The sequence below is a fragment of the Hyaena hyaena genome, unplaced genomic scaffold (genome assembly GCF_003009895.1).
Source record: "Hyaena hyaena isolate Hyena2069 unplaced genomic scaffold, ASM300989v1 scaffold_58, whole genome shotgun sequence".
NCBI classification, from domain to species: domain Eukaryota; kingdom Metazoa; phylum Chordata; class Mammalia; order Carnivora; family Hyaenidae; genus Hyaena; species Hyaena hyaena.
The window spans coordinates 3,849,367-3,868,920 of record NW_024080689.1 but is presented as its reverse complement, the minus strand read 5'-3'; the positions used below and the strand labels follow the sequence as shown (position 1 = coordinate 3,868,920).

Sequence of the window (19,554 nt, the reverse complement as noted above, 5' to 3'; positions counted from 1 at the left end):
GCTCAAGCATAGAGTCAGATATTTCAAGAGTACACGTGGGGTCAGGGCAAATGCAGGTGGAATGGGGTTCCTGGGGGAGGTGCATGCATCCTGGAAGAGAGTGTTGAAGAGGTGGTACAGATCTTTGACCTTATTTTATGACAGTCTCTTATTTTGCCTCAATGAGGTTTCCCTCTTGGTATCAATTATGAGTCACAGTTTCTTTCGCCTGTTCTCCTGAGCTCCCCCACACTTCCTGGGCCCCAGATCACCAGCCATCATTGGGACCGGGGTAGCATAAACTCACCCCGTTTGTGAACTTCCACGGTCCTTTCCTTTCCGTAGACACTCGGTACAAACTGGAGGGGCACACCGTTCTCTACATCCCCGCAGAGGCCATGAACATGGCGCCCGAGGTGGTGGTGAAGGACAAAGAGCTGGTGCAGCGGCTAGAGAGTGAGTGGCTGGCCTCGCCAGTGTGCTGGGGGTTCAAGAGGAGAGGGGAGGGGCAGCCCGGATGCCGAGAAAGGAGCCGGGTGAGGAGGGCCCTGTAGGCGGCAGTGGGAAGGGGACACAGGGGAGGAGCATAAAGAAGTGCAAGAGGTTTTGTACTCTTCCCGGCAGCCTCCATGATCCACTGGACCCGGCAGATAAAGGAGGTGCTCAGTGCCCAGGAGTCTGTGGAGATGGGAGAAAATTTAGGTCCCTTGGAGGAGATTGAGTTCTGGCTCAATCGGTGCATGGACCTGTCTGGCATCAGTAAACAGCTGGTGAAGCAGGGGGTGACGCACATTGAGTCCATCCTGCGTCTTGCCAAGTCGTCCTACTTGGCCCCCTTCATGAAACTGGCCCAGCAGATCCAGGTTTGTGAGTGGACCGGAGGACGGAGGCTTAAGGGGCACCTGGGTGGCTCTGGCGGTTAAGTGCCTGACGTGGCTCGGGTCATGATCTCACGGTTTGTGAGTTCGAGCCCCGCGTCGGGCTCTTTGCTGACAGCTCGGAGCCTGGAGCCTGCTTGGGATTCTGCGTCTCCCTCTCTCTCTGCCCCTCCCCTGCTCGTGCACGTGTGCGCACACACTCTCTCAAAAATTAATAAGCATTAAAAAAAAAGCATAGAGGCTTAGCAGAACGTGGACAGTGGTTGGGACGGTATCAGGTGCTAAGAAGAAGGAGCCAGTGTGAGCATCAACAGCAAAGGTGGATCCACCCGGCGTTTGGACTTGCACTTGGGGGAGAGTGAAAAAGGAGGGCAGCACTGTAAGGTCGCGGGAGCTTATGGTTTAGTTAAGGAGACCCCAGTCAGTCAGCAAACAAACACTGACTACCTTCTACGAGCCCTGCCCCTACAGTCCAGCTCCAGGAGCCCCATCCCCAGCTCAGAAAAGAAGGCTTCCACAGAACGGGGTCACTAGGTGGCGTGTGGTCGAAGCAGAACCTGGAGGGTTCAGCCACAACAGCTGCAAGATAAACGCTTAAAATATGCATTCGATAAAGTATGACGAGAGGATTCTGTTGCTTTGGGGACACGCAGAAGGGCAGAGTGGTCTGTGCAATACAGACATGGAGGCCTTCTCTTCCCAGGCGGGATTTCGAGCTGGGTGTAAGGGAACTGAGCCCCAGCTAGGTGGAAAAGTCCAGAACCCTGGTTGAGACCAGGGTGGTGAGGGGCACTTGGTGAAGCCAAGGGGGTGTTCAGTCAGTTGATCAACGGTTATAGGGTTGTGTGGGGCTCTGATTTCAGCTGGAGGATCTGGAGGGGTGGATACACCCTGAGTTTAGGGACCCCCGGTTTGGTAGGAGAGACGGGAGGCCCCATGAGGAAAGACGCAAAGGCACTGTGGTGGGACCGAGTACCTGAGTGCGCGCAGATAGGTACGAACTCCGGTCTTGAGGGCCCGCGGGGACCTGAGATGCTCGTCTGGGCTCCGGAGGGGCTGGTCAGGGCGGGCTTCCAGACGGGCCAACGGCGCTTGCTTTGGGCCAGTTCGTTGCAATGGGTGTGACCTCCTCCTTCCCGTGCCAGGACGGCTTCCATCAAGCACAGTCCAACCTGACGTTCCTGTCGATCCTGAAGGAGCCCTATCAGGAGCTGGCCTCCATGCGCCCGAGGGACATCTCCAGTAAGCTCCCCAAGCTCATCAGTCTCATCCGCATCATCTGGGTCAACTCCCCGCACTACAACACCCGGGAGAGACTGACCTCCCTCTTCCGGAAGGTGTGTGTCCGCAGGGGTGGGGCGGAGGGCTTTGGGGGAGGGGCCGCAGGGACCCAAGGCAGATCTGCTGAAGGTGCCCCCCCCCTGCCCAGGCAGGAAGTGTGCAGTTCCAGGCAGTGAGGGGCGGGCCCGGGGGGCTCAGACAGAGACCACGGCCTTCTGCCTGCTTCTTCAACTCCAGCGTGCTCCGCGGGGGCCTGGGCGGGACGGCCTGCTTCCGTGGTGGTGGTTGGGGGGGAGGAAGAGGCAGGCAGGACACACCCCCAGGGTGAGCTGTGCAGGGGGGAGGCCCTCTTTTTCTCCTCTCCAAAGCCGGAGGTGGCAGTGGGTGAGAGGCAGATATGGGAAGGGACGCCGGCTGTTGAGGAGCGGGACCCACACTTCATCTGGGGGTGACTGAGACCGGGCGCCGAGCTGAGCGCTGGCCCGGAAGTGAGCTGGGCTGGGGTGTGGAGTGTGGGGAAGGAGTGGGTGCGACTCCGGCTGTGGGCCCCTTCCCTCCGTCCTGCCTGCCGCAGATGAGCAACGAGATCATCCGCCTGTGCTGCCGGGCCATCTCTCTGGACCGCATCTTCGAGGGCTACGTCACTTCCAGCAAGGAAGACCTCCAGGGCTGCATCTCGTGCTGTCAGGCCTGGAAAGACCACTACCTGCAGGCGGTGCACATGCACACCCAGTACGCCGCCCCCCTCCCCGCCCACTGGCACCCCTGCCGCTCCGACCGAGCGCAGCAGTGTAACGTCTATGGGTTCCGTTTCGCTAGACCCTGTCCGGCTCTTCTCCGGATGCCCATGTTCTAGTGCCGGCCCGGGTCCCCCTCGCTCTCATAGCCTCTTCTCCCTCCTCCCAGAAATCCTTCCTCCGGGAGATACTCCTCCTTTCTTGGCCCGAAAGGCTGAAGTTCTAGAGCTTCTTCCAGAGCCTCCTCTCTGGCTTTCCTCATGTTGCGTCTCTTCCCTTCAGGGTTCAGGAAAACTGCCCTTTGGGGTCAGGCCCCCTGAGCCCGAGACTCCCGGTTGTCGCTTTGTGTAGGCAGGTTGATGCCTAGCGTCCCTACGTTTTCACGGACGGGTGTCATTCTCTGGACGCAGGTTCTCCAGCCGGGGCTGGGTCCTGGACCAGACCAGCATATTCGCTCAGGTGGATGCGTTTGTGCAGCGCTGCAAGGACCTCATTGAGGTGGGCAGGCTGCCGGGGAAGGAGGGGAGGGTCACAGTGGACCCCGGACCCTGGCCAGGGGCAGAGGCTCAGCGGGGAGCATATGGTTTGGACTCTGCATAACTGTGTGCCCCACCTCTGCCCCGTGCTTTTATTATTATGTTTTTTTAATTTTAAAAAAACTTTATTTCTGAGAGAGAGAGAGAGACAGTGTGAGCAGGGGAGGGTCAGAGAGAGGGAGACACAGAACCCGAAACAGGCTCTAGGCTCTGAGCTGTCAGCACAGAGCCCGACGCGGGGCCTGAACCCATGGACCGTGAGATCATGGCCTGAGCCGAAGTCGGACGCTTAACCGACTGAGCCCCCCCAGGCGCCCCTCGCCCCATCCTTTTAGACTTCTGCCTGTTATTACTGCCCTGGTGTCTTCTAGTTCTTTCTGCAGCCAGAATTCATCCCTGTAGCTCCTTGCGCCTGGTGGCCCCTCCCTAGCGCTCAGACATCATAAGCCAAACAGAAGAGCTCAGGGCCTACGAGGTCCGAACCAGAGCCGAGGCCTCACGCCGACTCCGTTGTAGGTCTGTGACTGCCAGTATCATTTTGCCCGCTGGGAAGATGGCAACCAGGGGCCCCTTCCCTGCTTCTTCGGGGCCCAGGGACCCCAGGTCACACGGAACTTGCTGGAGATCGAGGACATCTTTCATAAAAACCTCCAGATGCTGCGGGCTGTGCGCGGGGGCATCCTCGACGTCAAGAACGCGTCCTGGCACGAAGACTACAACAGGTGAGAGCGCCCCCTGGCTGGGGGCGAGGGGCGTGGCGTGGCGAGGGGCGTGGCGAGGCGAGGCGGCGTGGCGAGGGGCGTGGCGAGGCGAGGGGCGTGGCGAGGCGAGGGGCGTGGCGAGGGGCGTGGCGTGGCGAGGGGCGTGGCGTGGCGAGGGGGCGAGGCGAGGGGGCGAGGCGAGGGGCGTGGCGAGGCGAGGGGCGTGGCGAGGCGAGGGGCGGGGCGAGGGGCGGGGCGAGTGGGCCCGGAGGAGGGGCCGAGGAGGTGATGCCGGGCACACTGTTCTGCCAGTTAGTTCCCTCGACCAAAACACGAGGCCCGGGGGATAGAACCCACCGCACTGTATCGCTTTGCGGAATGAACGCAGTCGCGCCCATTATGCCCTTGGTGCCTGGCGCCGGGGAGGCCCTGGGTATCGGCCCGCGGGATTCTTACTGGGGCGTGGCCTTGGGGCAGGTGAGGGCGCCGGTCCGGTCCCCGGTCCCCGGTCCCCGGTCCCATGCTTCTCTACCCGTGCAGGTTTCGTTCTGGAATCAAGGACCTGGAGGTGATGACTCAGAACCTGATCACCTCCGCCTTCGAGTTAGTCCGAGATGTGGAGCAAGGAGTCTTACTGCTGGACACCTTCCACCGGCTCTCGACGCGGGAGGTGCGCCCCCCACCCCCACCCCCGCTCCCCCCGGCCCCGCCTGGCCCCTCCTGCGCCTCCTCCAGTTACTCCTGATCCTTCCGGGCTCCGTGCCACCTCCAGTCGTGCCCGCCCCGTCGTCCTCCACTGCCAGACCCTCTTCTTCCTCAAGTTTCCAGACGGCCCGGGGCCAAGGTGTCCTCTAGCGTGAGTCTGGGCTGGGGGGAACCCGGCGCGGGCTCAGGCTCCTCCCCTCCCTCCTCAGGCCATCAAGCGCACCTACGACAAGAAGGCGGTGGATTTGTACATGCTGTTCAACAGCGAGCTGGCCCTGGTGAACCGGGAGCTGAACAAGAAGTGGCTGTACCTGGAGCCCTACATGGCCCAGTTCTCGGGGCGCGCGCACTGGGTGCGGATCCTGCGGCGGCGCATCGACCGAGTCATGAACGTGAGCGCCCGGGAGGCGGTGGGGGGCGGGGGCCGGGCCCCGCGCTGAGCGAGTCTCAGCTCTTGAGGTACCTGCAGTCAGGTGACTGCTCTGGTGAGGACCTGCGGCCCCCAGACACCAGGGGCGGCTTCGCAGTCGCTGAGCTGGGACTTGGGGAGGAGGGGCTCCTGCTGGTTTTCGGCTTGCACCTCTTATGTCCTCACCTCCCGTGATTGACCTTCTTTGTCCACCCTCCTGAGCCGAGTCCCCCGCTTCTCCTGCACGCTGGTGACTCCCTGGCCCCCTCCCCTCAGCTGCCCGTGTCGCCCACCTTCCTGCCCTGGGCACTAGGGGTCGGCCTCCACAGCAGACCACACACCGCAGGGGCGCGCACCGCGGGGAGGGGGCCCCGGGGGATGGTGGTCAGTGGGCTCCAGCCAACCCCCCCCACCCCGCCGCTCTTCCCCCCCAGTGTCTCTCTAGTGCCCACTTCCTGCCCCACATCGGGACCGGAGAGGAGAGTGTGCACACCTACCAGCAGATGGTCCAGGCCATGGACGAACTGGTTCGAAAGACCTTCCAAGACTGGACGGCCACGCTCGACAAAGACTGCATTCGGCGGCTGGACACGCCGCTGCTACGGGTCAGCCAGGAGAAGGCGGGCATGCTGGATGTCAACTTTGACAAGTACGAGACCCGGCGCCCCCCTTTCCCTGTGCTCTGCCCGGCTCCCGTGCCCTCTTCCCCTCCCCCCGCTCTCTTCGCTCCACTCCTGCTTCCAACCCTCTCTTGTGCTGTGGTGTGTGTAGCATCACTTCCTAACTTCAGTTCTACAGTTTGTCTCCAGAGGGACCCCGGCCCCCAGGAACCCCCCGGGCCGGCACTGCAGGTGTCCGGCCACTAGATGGCCATGGCAGCCCAGCTAAGTCATCCCAGACCGCCAGCCCCCGGCAAGGGCTTCCCTGGGAACGCTTTTACAGTGATGACCTTTTCAGGTTCCGGTGACTTAAAATGTAGTTAGTTCATGTATTTGTTAGTCAGAAAGGTGTGGTGAGGGCTGTCTGTGTGCTGGGAGCTGAGTCAGGCCCGGGGGCCACCCCCCCCACTTTTGTGCGAGTGAACTAGGGTCCGCCGTGCCTTCCATCCTGGAGAAGACGCAGACGAGAGCAATACGGAAGGAGCTTTGTAAGACATCTGTCTGTAGAGATTGCAAGCCTTCTGCTGACAGTTTTTGCTTAATTGGAAGGAAATAACTTTCCACTTGGTTGGTTTGGCTCCCTCTTGTCACCAGCCGGGCCCTGTGATGAGAGCTGCTTCCCGGGCTTCCGAGGCTTCCGTCGCCAGCACTGGCTTTACCCCCCACGGCGTCCGTGTGTGTTGGGCACGTGTGGCAGGGGCTCTGCTGGGGACGGCCTGCGACGGAGCTCACCAGGGGGAGATGAGTCGCCGTGTGCAGGAAGGCAGGGGAGGCCCCGGCACGCGTGAGGAGGGCAGAGGGGCGCCGGCCGGTGGCGAGTGCGTGGCTGGGGAGGGGCGTCAGGGAGCCACCCTGCTCAGGCTCCTGGGGTTTGGAGGAGGGACCAAGCAGGATCCCAGGCAAATGGCTCCATAAATCAACCCCGTGATTTAGAAGAGACAGAGGATGAGGCCGGGCCTGCCCCGGCCGTGACATTTGCAAGCGCGTAACGGGGCTGAATCCGCCAGACACGTTGTCCCGTCGGGCTGGGGTCTCCCTGTTTGGAGGGGCGCCTGGACGCGCTTGCAGTGACTCGAACACTTGCACAGACCCCAAATTCAAGGCCTGCGTTCCCATGATGGAATTTTATCAAGTCCCAATGATCCATATGGACGTTTTGAGCATGAGAGAGTCCGTAGGAAGCACGGGCTGTGGCTCTGCCTCCGCCCACACAGGCTTCAGGGCCACACACAGCGGGCTCTGACCTCGGGAGGCGACCCGGTCTACCGCGTGACCTCAGGCAGGCCACCTAGTTCCTCTGGGCCTGCGTTTCCTTGTTTCCTTATCTACTCTCCAAACCCTCCTCCCAGGTGGCCATGAGGAGGGCTGGCGAGTGTGGAAGCCCCTCCCAAAGAACAGGCAATAAACGTCACCGTCCCTTCCAAAGAATCAAGCTTCCCTGAAGCTTGACAACAAACCTAGCAAGGTGATATACGTAACTTTATTTAATTTTTAAAATAATAGTTTTCATTTTTAAAACAGTCAAACCTTTTACAAGAGGTGATGTAAGGTATGTGTTTATAAAACTGAAAAGTTACACTAGGGTGGAGAATGAAAAATCTGGCTCCACTGCTGCCCTCCTCCCCTGGCGTGACTCAGTTTCTCTCTAAAGAGTCAGTGTTACCAGCTTCTTGCGTAACATTCCAGAGATAAGAATCTGTATGACATAAGTAGCCTTTTTTTATGTAAATAGTAGCATGCTGTATACACTGTTTTGTACATCCCAAGTGTTTCCAAAATGATTTTTCCCCATTACAAAAATCATCAACAATTGTAGAAAGTTTGCAAAATGAAGGGAAATAGAAGAGAGAAAAAACAATTCCCCAAAGACATCCCTTCTTAATGGTTTGATATATTTTTTCCCACTCTTTTCCTTTTTTAATTTTTTTTTCATATTTTTATTTATTTCTAGGAGAGAGAGAGAGACAGCGTGAGCAGGGGAGGGTCAGAGAGAGAGGGAGATACAGACTCTGAAATAGGCTCCAGGCTCTGAGCTGGCAGTCAGCACAGAGCCCGACGCNCAGAGAGAGAGGGAGATACAGACTCTGAAATAGGCTCCAGGCTCTGAGCTGGCAGTCAGCACAGAGCCCGACGCGGGGCCTGAACCCACAAACCGCGAGATCATGACATAAGTGAAAGTCGGACGCTTAACCGACTAAGCCACCCCTCCTTTTTTAATTTTTTTAAACATTTATTTATTTCTTGAGAGACAGAGGGTGAGTGGGGGAGGGGCAGAGAGAGGGAGACACAGAATCCGAAGCAGGCTCCAGGCACCAAGCTGTCAGCTCAGAGCCCGACGCAGGGCTCGAACTCATGAACCGCGAGATTGTGACCTGAGCCGAACTCGGTCGCTCAACAGACTGAGCCACGCAGGTGCCCCTTTTCCACTCTTTTTTTTTTTTTTTACCCCCCCCCACGTCATGTATTTGTGGCTTTTAAAAAAAATCTTTAGTGAGTATTTTTAAATTATAAAAATAGTGCATGCTCACTGTAAAAAAGAAATTGACATATATTTGGGAAACAGTGAAAAATCCAGGGCACAGCCCCGCTCCCTAGAGGTAATCATGATTACCATGTCATTGAAAATATACTCTGCGGACCCAAAATGGGATCACACTGTAATAGTATTTTTGTAACTTGCTTTTTGGTGGGGGGTGTTAACACTGTGCATGGGGGAGGTTTCCATTCTGCATGTGGAGAAGTGTGTTTTCCGTGGCTTATAGCGTCCCACGGTTTGGCTTGTAAGTTGTACCGCTTCTGGAGGCCTGTGAATATTTTGTACCGGGGGATTTCCAGCAGGCCCCCCGCACCTCGCTGTCACCCCCTCCACAGCGTGTGTTGCCTGATGTCCGAGCATCGTGCTCACTGGGGTCGGCGTAAGCGTGGGAGAAAACTTCTCTGTCTGCTGTGCTCGCCTCTCGAGGAGCATGTTCTGTACTTATCTCAAGTCCCATTTGCGTGATCTTTATAGTAGAGCTTAACAAGGCAGCTTTGGGCCAAATATTTATGGCCTCGGTTTAACTGAAACCCGAGTAATGGCCAGATGCATCGCCCAGAGAGAAGCGTTTCCTCCGGAGCTGTTTTCCAGAGGGATCTGTTAGAAGCCGCTTTACATTTTTGTGGTTTTAAGATAAAACTGCCTCAGTAAATAATGTATGGGGGGGGAGCCCCACGATCGTAGAGAAGGACTTTGAAGAGCCTGGGCTCATCAAGCCAGCAGAGAAATCCAGGGCGGTTTCAGCTCTTCTGAAATATTGCTACTGTGCGGAGGTGCGGGCGCCTGGCCTGTCCCGGGCTCTCTCTGTTATGCTCAAGGTCGAGATAAGATCTCGAAACAAGCATGCTTTTCAGATGGCCTGACCGTTGTGCAGATTTTCCTGCCTCTCCCTGAGCCCTGGGAGCCTTCCAGTCCCTAACAGCACCTGTCTTATCTCACGAGGGGCTTTGTCATCCCGCCTTGTATCCCGAATATTTGAACTCCGGAGTCTGAATGGGCTCTGGCCCGCGTTTTATGGCCCGACCAGCCTTACCGACTGCGCTTAACTCAAACATGTTCCAGATGTCGTCCGAACCCGGGCCGAAGAGAGCTGTGTTATCGCAATGTACACAGCAGGCGCCTCTGTGCGGCGCAGTGCAGTCTCGCAGAGCAGGGCGGGGGCCGCGGACGCCTGTCAGTGTGCTGGGGGTAGCAGGGCTTTTTCCTCCTCCTCTCTTCCATCGGGGGGTCAGGTCATCCCGGGCTGTCGGCACGCACCTCGGCTGGCCTCACCTTCCTGTCTCTACCGCCTGACCGCTGCTCTGAGGATGAATTATGCAAGATTTTACAGAAATAATTTCCCAGACTATGTTGTTTTGTTTTTCTTTTTAAAGAAATTTTACTTGTCAGGGGTGCCTGGGAGGCTCAGTCGGTTAAGTGTCTGACTCCTGATTTCGGCTCAGGTCATGATCTCGTGGTGAGTGGGTTCGAGCCCCACATTGGGCTCCAGGCTGACAGTGTAGAGCCTGCTTGGGATTTTCTCTCCCTCTCTCCTTCTCTGCCCTTCCCCAACTTGTCTGCTTTCTCTTTCTCTCTCTTTTTCAAAAACAAACAAACAAATAAGGAGGTAAGATTTTAAAAAAAGAAATTAAAAAAATTTTTTTTAATGTTTTTTAATTATTTCTGAGAGAGAGAGAGAGAGAGAGAGAGAGACAGCATGAGCAGAGGAGGGTCAGAGGGAGAGGGAGACACAGAATCCGAAACAGGCTCTGGGCTCCGAGCTGTCAGCACAGAGCCCGACACGGGGCTTGAACCCACGAATCCTGAGATCATGACCTGAGCCGAAGTCGATGCTCAACCAACTGAGCTACCTTTGCACCCCTAAAAAAATTTTAGAGGCATCAGGGGTGGCTTAGTCGGTTAAGCATCTGATTTCGGCTCAGGTCATGATTTCGCAGTTCATGAGTTCAAGCCCTGAATTGGTCTCTGGGCTGACAGCTCAGAGCCTGGAGCCTGCTTTGGAATCTGTGACTCTCTCTCTCTGCCCCCCCAACCCCGCCCACCACTCACAGTCTGTCTCTTTCATTCAAAAATAAACATTAAACAAATTTTTAAAAAATCTTTTCAAGATGAGGAAACAAATAAACATTTTGACTCGATGTTGGGTAGTACACGCCCCAGCCAGCTGGCTGTGATGTTCAGGGAGACAAATTCAGGGCCTCCAGTTTGAAGAACAGAGGAATATATGTTTATGCAGCTAGAAATGTTCCCATGTATATTCATACCCCTCTATCCTAACCTCTAACCCGTCTATAATTGAGAGAGACAGAGGGAGAGAGAGAGAGAGACAGAGCGCGAGCAGGGGAGGGGCAGAGAGAGAGGGAGACACAGAATCTGAAGCAGCTCCAGACTCTGAGCTGTCAACACAGAGCCTGATGTGGGGCTCGAACTCGCGAGCCACGAGGTCATGACATGAGCCGAAGTCGGACACTTAACCAACTGAGCCCCCCAGGCGCTGCCACCCCAACTTTTGCCTCGGTCAGTATCTAGTGTTTATGTTAACATGACTGTGACCGCTGCGCTGCGGAATTTTCTGTTACAGTTCTTTCCTCGCTTGTCCGATGTGTTGCTCTTGGAATTAATCATTACCTCGCTGGTTTTGTTCGCACGCCTTTCACTACCGTGAAGTCTCCGGGACCAGTCGTATTTTTCCTTCCTCTCTGACTGGTGAGGTGGGTTATGGGCGTCATGTTTTTCTTGGAGTTTCTCTTGCTGTACCTCGCTTTCCCCCCACTGTGGGACAACTCCATGGCTTCGACGCCTGCAATGCAGGGGTCAGCCTGGAGCTCCCCGACCCCACCCCTCCCGCCCCGAGCCTCTTTTCTGGTTCCATTTCCTGTTTCCTTTGTCTTCCTCTCCCTTGGTTTACACCCTCGTTTGGGTGGAGCGCACTCTTCAGTAGCTTTCCGAGAAATGGTGCACGGGGAGCAAATGTTTTGAGTTCTTACGTGAGTGACCACAATGGCTTTCTGCCCTCCACCTGTTGGCCGTTTGGCTGCACTTGGACTTCCAGGTTGAAAGTAATTTTCCTCCTGGTGTGGCCTCTTTCTTGTACTTCGGAGGCTGTCCTTAAGTGCCTGGGAATCCGCTGTTCATTCACCTTTGAGAGGCTTCCTCACCTAGAAATAATTTCCCTCGCCGGAAGTTTTCCCTCCCGTAGAGGTGAAAATATGATCCTCTGCAAAACTTCAAGTGTGATATTATTTCTTATGTTGTCATTTCAGTGCTTGCCTGTAGAACACCCACAAAGCATTCGGGAATTTTCACCTCAATATTCTTCCAAGTAACGTTTTCAGTAACATTCAGAACATAGAGTTTTGTGAGAGCATCTTCACGTGGTGGGGCTTTTTGTTGTCTGTGATAAAAAGTGCAATTTGAAGTAAGGAAAGAAGGAGGGAAGGAAGGAAGGAGGGAAGGAAGGAAGGAGGGAAGGAAGGGAGGAAACCACATGGATTTTAAAAATCAAGCAATATTTATTCAAGGTTTTTTATTTTGAAAATATTCTATGATTTCTTCTGGTATTTCATTCTTTACATTTACATGTTTGATCCATTTGAAATTTATTTTGATGTAGGGAGAGAAATTCAGGGGCAACTTGGGTGGTTGTTTTTTGTTCTGTCCCCAGGCGGCCCGATCTCATTTACACCCTATAACAAATTCCCAAATAGAATTGTGTGTCTATTTTGGGATTCACCATTCTGTTCTGGTATGTCTGTCTGTCTGTCCACAGGAAGGAACCAAATTGCTCTACTTACTGACCTCACTGGTCTCCCTTTTCAGTTTTTCAGGTTATTTTTAGTATTTATTTCCCCTAAGAACTTGAGAATCAATCTGTGTAATTCCGCAAATAGTTCTGTTCCTATTTTTATAGGAACAAGGATTGGGTTGAATTTATAGGTTAACTTAAGAAGAATGAACATCTTTAAGATTTGAGTCTTTCTACCCAAGAATAGCATTTTTTTCTTTCCATGTATTTAAATCCATATAAAATGTCTATAAATCAGGTTTTTTTCCATATAAATTAACCAGTGAACAAGAAATGTCATGATGTATATAAAAATTTGTTTGGATACAAATGTTGCATATTTCTTGTTCATTGGTTAATTTGGCATTTTATTTTATTATTATTTTTTAAATGTTTATTTTTGAGAGAGAGAGACAGAGTGCAAGTGAGGAGGGGCAGAGAGAGAGGGAGACACAAAATCCGAAGCAGACTCCAGGCTCTGAGCTGTCAGCACAGAGCCCGATGTGGGGCTTGAACTCATGGACCGCAAGATCATGACCTGAGCCAAAGTTGGATGCTCAACTGACTGACCCAACCAGGCGCCCCAGTATTTTATTTTTCTTGTTTTAATTGTCATGAGTCTCTCTTCCTCCATGATAATGTTTAACAGGTTACAGTTTTTATATTGGAAAACTGTGATGCGATTTTAGGAAGTTAATTTTGTACTTCTACGAATAATCTTACGGTTTAAAATAGTTTTCCCCTTCAAGTAGCATTTCTTATTGTGACGTGTATCATGCACACAGAAGAGTACTTAAAACTTACGCTATCACTTTAACAAACGGGCACAAAATAACCATCCTGGCAACCATAGTCCAGCTCACGGAGAGCACGTCACTGGTAGTTGAGAAGCCTCCCATCTGTAATTATTTCTCAGTGGAATTAGTCGTCAGCACTTAAAATGCGGGAAATCTGATATAAAAACCTGCTTTCTGGCCTCTCTCGAAAAATGAGACCCTGCACTCGGCTGGGCCCTCCTTCCCACCTGGCGGCCGGTGCCTGGAGCCTTGGCTCTTGTAGATGACCTTGCGCTCTTGAACTTGACTTTAGGCCATACATGTGCCTTGGAGACAGCGGACTTTCTGCATTTTGCTTTGACTGTAAAGCCTGACCGAGTTGCTGGTTGGCCGGACGCCGGAAAGTGAGGCTGAGGCAGGACACGCGGCTCTGGTCCCGGCAGCAGGACGGTGCCCCCCCCCCCCCAACCAGGGCTCCCCACACCCCCACCCCGGGTGCAGCGCAGACGATGAGCTAGTGTCTGGACGCGCTTGAGGTGCCTGCGGCCAAGGTGGGGAGGCATCCAGGAGGCAGTTGGGCGTGTGAGCCTAGGGCTCATGTTAGCTACAGAGGTCTGGGGGCCAGCAGCTTCTAGAAGGCCGCTGGAGCCGTGGGCACGGACAGGATCGTTGCAGGGAGGGTGCTGGATGTGCAGGAGCTGGTGCTGAAGAGATCGTGGGGTGTCCGGTGCCTGGCCGAGTGGGATTTCCAGGGGACACTGGAGAGAGAAGGACACTTCTACAGGCAGGCAGGACAGCCACAAGTTCAGCTGTGGCCCGTGCGCCACGCACGTCCGAGGTGGGCGACGCGGGGAGGGGTGCGGTGAGGGAGTCAGGCCTGCAGAGTGAAGAGGCGGGTCCAGGCCTGAGGAGTCCTGTAGGGTTTGGTGACAAGATGCCCTGGGGACACTTGATGTGGGCACAGGTGTGGAGGGGAGGGGACAGCCGTCAGGGGACCGAGGAGTTCCCGAGGACAATTCTGGGTAGAAGGGGTGCGGTGAAGGGGTGCAGGGCGCAGCACCCGCAGGAGGAGGTGGGGCCCGGGCCAGGGGGGTGGGTGATGATGGTGCGTGTGTGCCGGTGTTGCTTTGGTTTTTCTAGGATCGTAGGAACCTGGCCTCCCTGACTGTTGTCGGGCAGAGCCGGCAGGTTGAGGAGGACCCGGGTGAGGACGCGGAGGCCGGGAGGAGGGTCGGCCTTGGGTGAGAGGGGGGCCTCTTCCGTCATAAACTGGAGGAGCCCTGTGTGCGACCCGACGACTCGGGCTCACAGGTTCCGGAGCAGGAGGGACAGCACGAGCTCGCCTCAGGGCCCCTGGATCTCGGTGCTGCAGGAGGGGAGGCTTTCCGCAGGGATGTGGTGGGGGGGGGGCAGGTCCGAGAGAGTGTGGAGGCTCTGTTGTGACAGCAGGGGGGCGGGCCGACTGGGGAGGCCCCAGGAAGCAGGGTGGAGGCCCTCGGTGCGCCACCTGCATGGTCCCGCCCTGCTCGGCCGCAGTCGCAGGGGTGCAGCAGGGACGATTTACCTGCGGTGGGGGTTCTGCCAGGTGCCCTACGCTGATGAGCCCGGCAGGTGAGGATTGCAGGAGGGCGTGAAGTGACAGGTGGCAGGGTCTGTGACGGGGGAGGCCGTGATGGGGGGACACACAGGTGGGAAGAGAGCCCAGGGTCAGCCGTCTGGAAGTCCCTGCGAGGTCAAAGAGCAGGTCCTTTTGCAGGGCTTGAGGGCCAGTCCCTGGGCGGGGGGCGGGGGGGGGGGATGCTGGGCTCCAGCAGAGCCGAGTCTGAGTGGCCGACCTCAGAGCTGGAAGGCGCGGGACCTGAAATGACAGCCGGAAGGGAAGGGGTCGAAGCTCACGGGTAGGAGGGCCACGTATGCAATTAAAAGTTCACTGGCCTTTCATTTATTTATTTATTTATCAAAAAAAATTTTAATGTTTATTTCTGAGAGACAGAGTACAAGTGGGGGAGGGGGAGGGGAAGAGAGGGAGACACAGAATCCGAAGCAGCTCCAGGCGCCGAGCTGTCAGCACAGAGCCCGACGCGGGGCTCAAACCCACAAACTCTGAGATCATGACCCGAGCCGAAGTTGGACGCTCAACCAACTGAGCCCCCCAGGTGCCCCTGGCCTTGCATTTAATAAAGGAACAAGAGGGGCGCCTGGGGGGCTCGGTTGAGTGTCAGACATCACCTCAGGTCATGATCTCACGGTCCGTGGGTTCAAGCCCCGCCATCGGGCTCTGTGCTGACAACTCAGAGCCTGGAGCCTGCTTTGGATCTGTGTTTCCCTCTCTCTCTGACCCTCCCCTGCTCACGCTCTGTCTCTCTCACTCTCAAAAATGAATAAATGTTAAAAAAACTTTTTTAAATAAAAGAACAAGAAACAATTGAAATCAATTTTTTAAAAAGTTTGCTTATTTTGAAAAAATCAGAGCATGAGCAGGGGAGGGACAGAGAGAGGGAGACACAGAATCTGCCGCAGGCTCCAGGCTCTGAGCTGTCAGCACAGAGCCCAACACAGGGCTCGAACCCATGAAACTGTGAGATCATGAGCTGAGCCAAAACCTAGAGTCAAACGCTTAACCAACTGAGCCCCCCAGGCGCCCCTGAAATCAATGTTAATACTCAATCCAGTATTGCCCACGTATTATCACTGCAGTCTGTAATTCATATAAAACTTATTAATGGTAAGCTTTCTAGTCTTCCCTCCCCTCCCACCTGCAAAGTCCTCTCTGTCTTCCATCTCTATCTTTTTCTCAACTTTCCGAGAGATTTCTGTCAAGTTTACTGTTAATGGGGTTGTTTTCTGCTGTCATCTTTAACTTCCAACAGCCGTTTAGGTGTTCCCTTCTCTAGCATCTTGGTTTTGTGTCACGGGGGTTCTTTTATTTCTTTTCTCTCTCTCAGGGTGTGAGCAAGAGAATTTAGTTGCGTTTAGTTTTCTTATTTGGTGTGGCCCGTCTTCTTTCTGCACAGCCTCTGTCCCCTCTTGTTTCCTTCTTGTTGCCTTTTTTATTTTTCTGTTGGTTTTGGTTCCCGCCTTTTGTGCCAGGAAGGACAGCGACCAATGTTTTGTGATCCTTGGTTGTTCATATTCAAGGGAGGGGACTGGGAAGCAGGTTGGCCGCTCGGCTGAGCAGGTGGTGAGGCTAATCAATGGTGAGCTTCAGGTCTGTACGGTGGGCTGTTGTCAGGGGACTCCTGAGCTCACTGTCCTTGGGACTTACCCTCTCAGGCTGGTCAGAGGCCACAGAAAACTGTGGGTGGCTCAGTCGGCTGAGCATCCGACTTTGACTCAGGTCATGATCTCACCATTTCGTGGGTTTGACCCCTGCATCAGGCTCTGTGCTAACAGCCCAGAGCCTGCTTGGGATTCTCTCTCTCTCTCTCTCTCTCTCTCTCAAAATAAATACATAAACGTTAAAAAAAATTAAACATGAGAAAAAGAAAGAAAATAGTCTTTCAAACTTTGTTCTGGAGGGCGCTGGTCCAGTGGCCTGAGAGCTGGTCGCTGGGTGGGGAAAAGAAGGCGGGGGTGGTGGTGGTCTTAACATTCAGTGTGCATGCGGGCCCTGAACGTCCCCGTCTCTCTGTATGTTACCCTCTCTTTCAGTTGGGCTCGAGGTCCCCAGCCCAAGACCCTCCCTCTCTCTATCTCTGTTCTGCCTCTACACACAAGAAGCTTTGCATCTTCTGGAGGGGTGAGGGGGGCGCTTGCTTCCCTGTGCAGAGTAGGCGACGGGACAGGTGGAGAGCTGTTTCCTAAACCTTCTGCTGGTCTTCCTGCTATAGCCCCCTCCCCTCCCTGAGACACCCGGAGACCCCAGCCTCAGAGAGCCCCATGGCTAAGCAGGTGGCCTCTCCACTGTCCCCACCAGCCCTCAGCTTGTCAGATTCCGACACCACCACCCACCCCCACTGCCCGCCACTGCCTTAGTGAGTCAGTCGGGCTTCTCTCCCTGAGGATCCTGCTTCCTATTTTCTCTCTCTGTGTCTCTGTGCTTCCCAACCCCCGCTGCCCTGGGGCCGCTGTGGGTTCTAGGTCAGGCCCTTGAGCTGCTTTGCTTTGCTCCCCCCCCACCCCCCCGCCCCCCAGGTCCCTGCTGATTCTCTTTGTGGAGATCGACTACTGGGAGCGGCTGCTGTTTGAGACGCCCCATTACGTGGTGAATGTCGCCGAGCGAGCAGAGGACCTGCGGATTCTTCGGGAAAACCTGCTCCTGGTGGCTCGAGACTACAATCGGTGAGGCAGCTGCCCGCATGCGCTCCGTGCCCCTTCTATGTCTTATACGTCCCGTGATGTTGTCTGGCTCCTACGCTATCTACCCTTTACCTTTTCCCGGCTTAAAAAAAAAAGAAAAGAAAAAGAAATCTCATACTCCCGGTATGGCCCCGTGATGGCTCCTGTCCCTTGCACGTTTGTCTTCTAGCTTCAGGGCAAAGTGCAAAACCAGCGGGTCCCCTCTGTCACCACAGGAGGGCCCAGGTTACTTTTCCAGGACCGAGCCTGGGGGGCATTGGGGTTATGGGCACAGCGGGCACAGCGTCGCAACAGATGTACTGAACCAAGGCCACGCCCACACTCCTTTTCCTGATACTCTTGGTGCTTCTCTCTGGAGCAGGGCTTTGTTCGGGGTCAGGTACCTTTCTGGGCCCTGTTAAAGCCCAGGGGGGTGGGTGTCTGTCTAGAACTGTGCTGTCCAATATGGTAGCCACCAGTCACACATGGCTCTTTCTGTTTTATTTTTAATTAAAAAAATTTTTTTTTAAATGTTTTATTTATTTCTGAGAGAGAGAGAGACAGCGTGAGCAGGGGAGGGTCAGAGAGAGAGGGAGACACAGAATCAGAAGCAGGCTCCAGGCTCTGAGCTGGCAGTCAGCACAGAGCCTGACACGGGGCTCAAACCCACGAACAGTGAGATCATGACCTGAGCTGAAGTTGGACCCTTAACTGACTGAGCCACCGAGGTGCCCCTATTTTTAATTTTTTAATGTTTACTTATTTTTGAGAGTGATAGAAAGAGCATGAGCAGGCAAGGGGTAGAGAGACAGGGAGACACAGAATCCGAAGCAGGTTCTAGGCTCTGAGCTGTTAGCACAGAGCCCGACGTGGGGCCCGAACCCATGAACCATGAGATCATGACTTGAGCTGAAGTTGGACACTCAACTGCCTGAGCTGCCCAGGCTCCCCTCTTTCTATTTTATTTTATTTTATTATTTTTTAAAAATGTTTATATTTGAGACAGAGAGAGACAGAGAGAGACAGAGTGCGAGTGGGGGAGGGGCAGAGAGCGAGAGGGAGACACAGAATCCAAAAGAGGCCTCAGGATCCTAGCTGTCAGCACAGAGCCCGACGTAGGGCTCGAACCCACCAACCGTGAGATCATGACCTGAGCTCAAGTCAGACACTTAACCGACTGAGCCACCCAAGCGCCCCCCCCTTTCTATTTTAATTAAATTAGTTGGAATGAAATAAAAATTTAAAATTCAGCTGTTCACCCGCACAGGCCGCAGGCTGCGTGCCCCAGCTCCACAGGTGGTTAGTGTGACCTGCTGGACAGCGCAGGTTGTAGCAGGGTCTCCATCGTCGCCAAGGGTCTTATCGGGAAGCACAGGCTAGCCTGCAAACTTCCAGATTTCTCCAGTGAGTTTCCAGGTGCGGAGGGGGGTCCACAGAGCGTGTCCCCCCAGCTGCCAGCCTTCCGTCACGCAGGATCATTGCCATGCTGTCCCCGGATGAGCAGGCCCTCTTCAAAGAGCGCATCCGATTTCTGGATAAGAAGATCCACCCTGGACTCAAGAAGCTGCACTGGGCCTTGAAGGGGGCCAGCGCCTTCTTCATCACCGAGTGCCGCATCCACGCCAGCAAGGTGGGGCGCGGTCCTGAGGGGCGGGAGGGGGGCGGGGGGCGGCCGGGCCGAGTGCCGGGTGGTGATGGAGGCACAGGGGGAGGTGTGACAGAGACAGCGTGCGCTTAGGGAAGGACCTGGGGGGGGGGCTAGAGCGAAGCCGGGAGGGGCTCTGCCCGAGCTGAAACTCCGCTCCCCCCCCCACCCCCGCCCCCGTGCGGTCTACCCGCAGGTGCAGACCATCGTGAACGAGTTCAAGGCCTCCACTCTGACCATCGGCTGGCGAGCCCAAGAAATATCCGAGACGCTGCTGGTGCGCATCAGTGGCAAGCGGGTGTACAGGGGCCTGGAGTTTGAGGAGGACCAGCGGGAGCACCGTGCGGCCGTGCAGCAGAAGCTGCTGGACCTGCACCAGGGCGTGGTGGCCATCCTGACCAGCTCCTATGAGGTCTTCAAGAACGATGGCCCTGAGGTGGGGTCCTGGGCTCAGCGAGCCCCCGGTGTGGTGCCATGCCCCCCGTGGTGCCATTCCCCCTTGCGGTGCCATTCCCCCCCACGGTGCCATCCCCCCCAACGGTGCCACCCCCCCCGCGGTGCCATTCCCCCCCAAGGTGCCATTCCCCCCCTCCCTGTGGTGCCATTCCCCCCGCCACGGTGCCATCCCCCCTCCACGGTGCCACCCCCCC

At 55.4% G+C, this 19,554-nt stretch overlaps 1 protein-coding gene across 1 annotated transcript in view; it reads left to right on the top strand.

Annotated features, from left to right (window-relative positions):
- DNAH2 (dynein axonemal heavy chain 2) overlaps positions 1 to 19,554 on the top strand; it is an 88,365-nt gene that overhangs the window by 15,356 nt on the left and 53,455 nt on the right. Inside the window, exons 6-17 of the mRNA XM_039231640.1 lie at positions 325 to 435; positions 604 to 842; positions 2,003 to 2,194; positions 2,713 to 2,870; positions 3,286 to 3,373; positions 3,928 to 4,133; positions 4,653 to 4,782; positions 5,027 to 5,209; positions 5,661 to 5,875; positions 17,116 to 17,262; positions 18,733 to 18,889; positions 19,101 to 19,340. Of these exons, the coding sequence (XP_039087571.1) occupies positions 325 to 435; positions 604 to 842; positions 2,003 to 2,194; positions 2,713 to 2,870; positions 3,286 to 3,373; positions 3,928 to 4,133; positions 4,653 to 4,782; positions 5,027 to 5,209; positions 5,661 to 5,875; positions 17,116 to 17,262; positions 18,733 to 18,889; positions 19,101 to 19,340 (2,066 nt within the window). The remainder of the gene's footprint in view (positions 1 to 324; positions 436 to 603; positions 843 to 2,002; positions 2,195 to 2,712; positions 2,871 to 3,285; positions 3,374 to 3,927; positions 4,134 to 4,652; positions 4,783 to 5,026; positions 5,210 to 5,660; positions 5,876 to 17,115; positions 17,263 to 18,732; positions 18,890 to 19,100; positions 19,341 to 19,554) is intronic.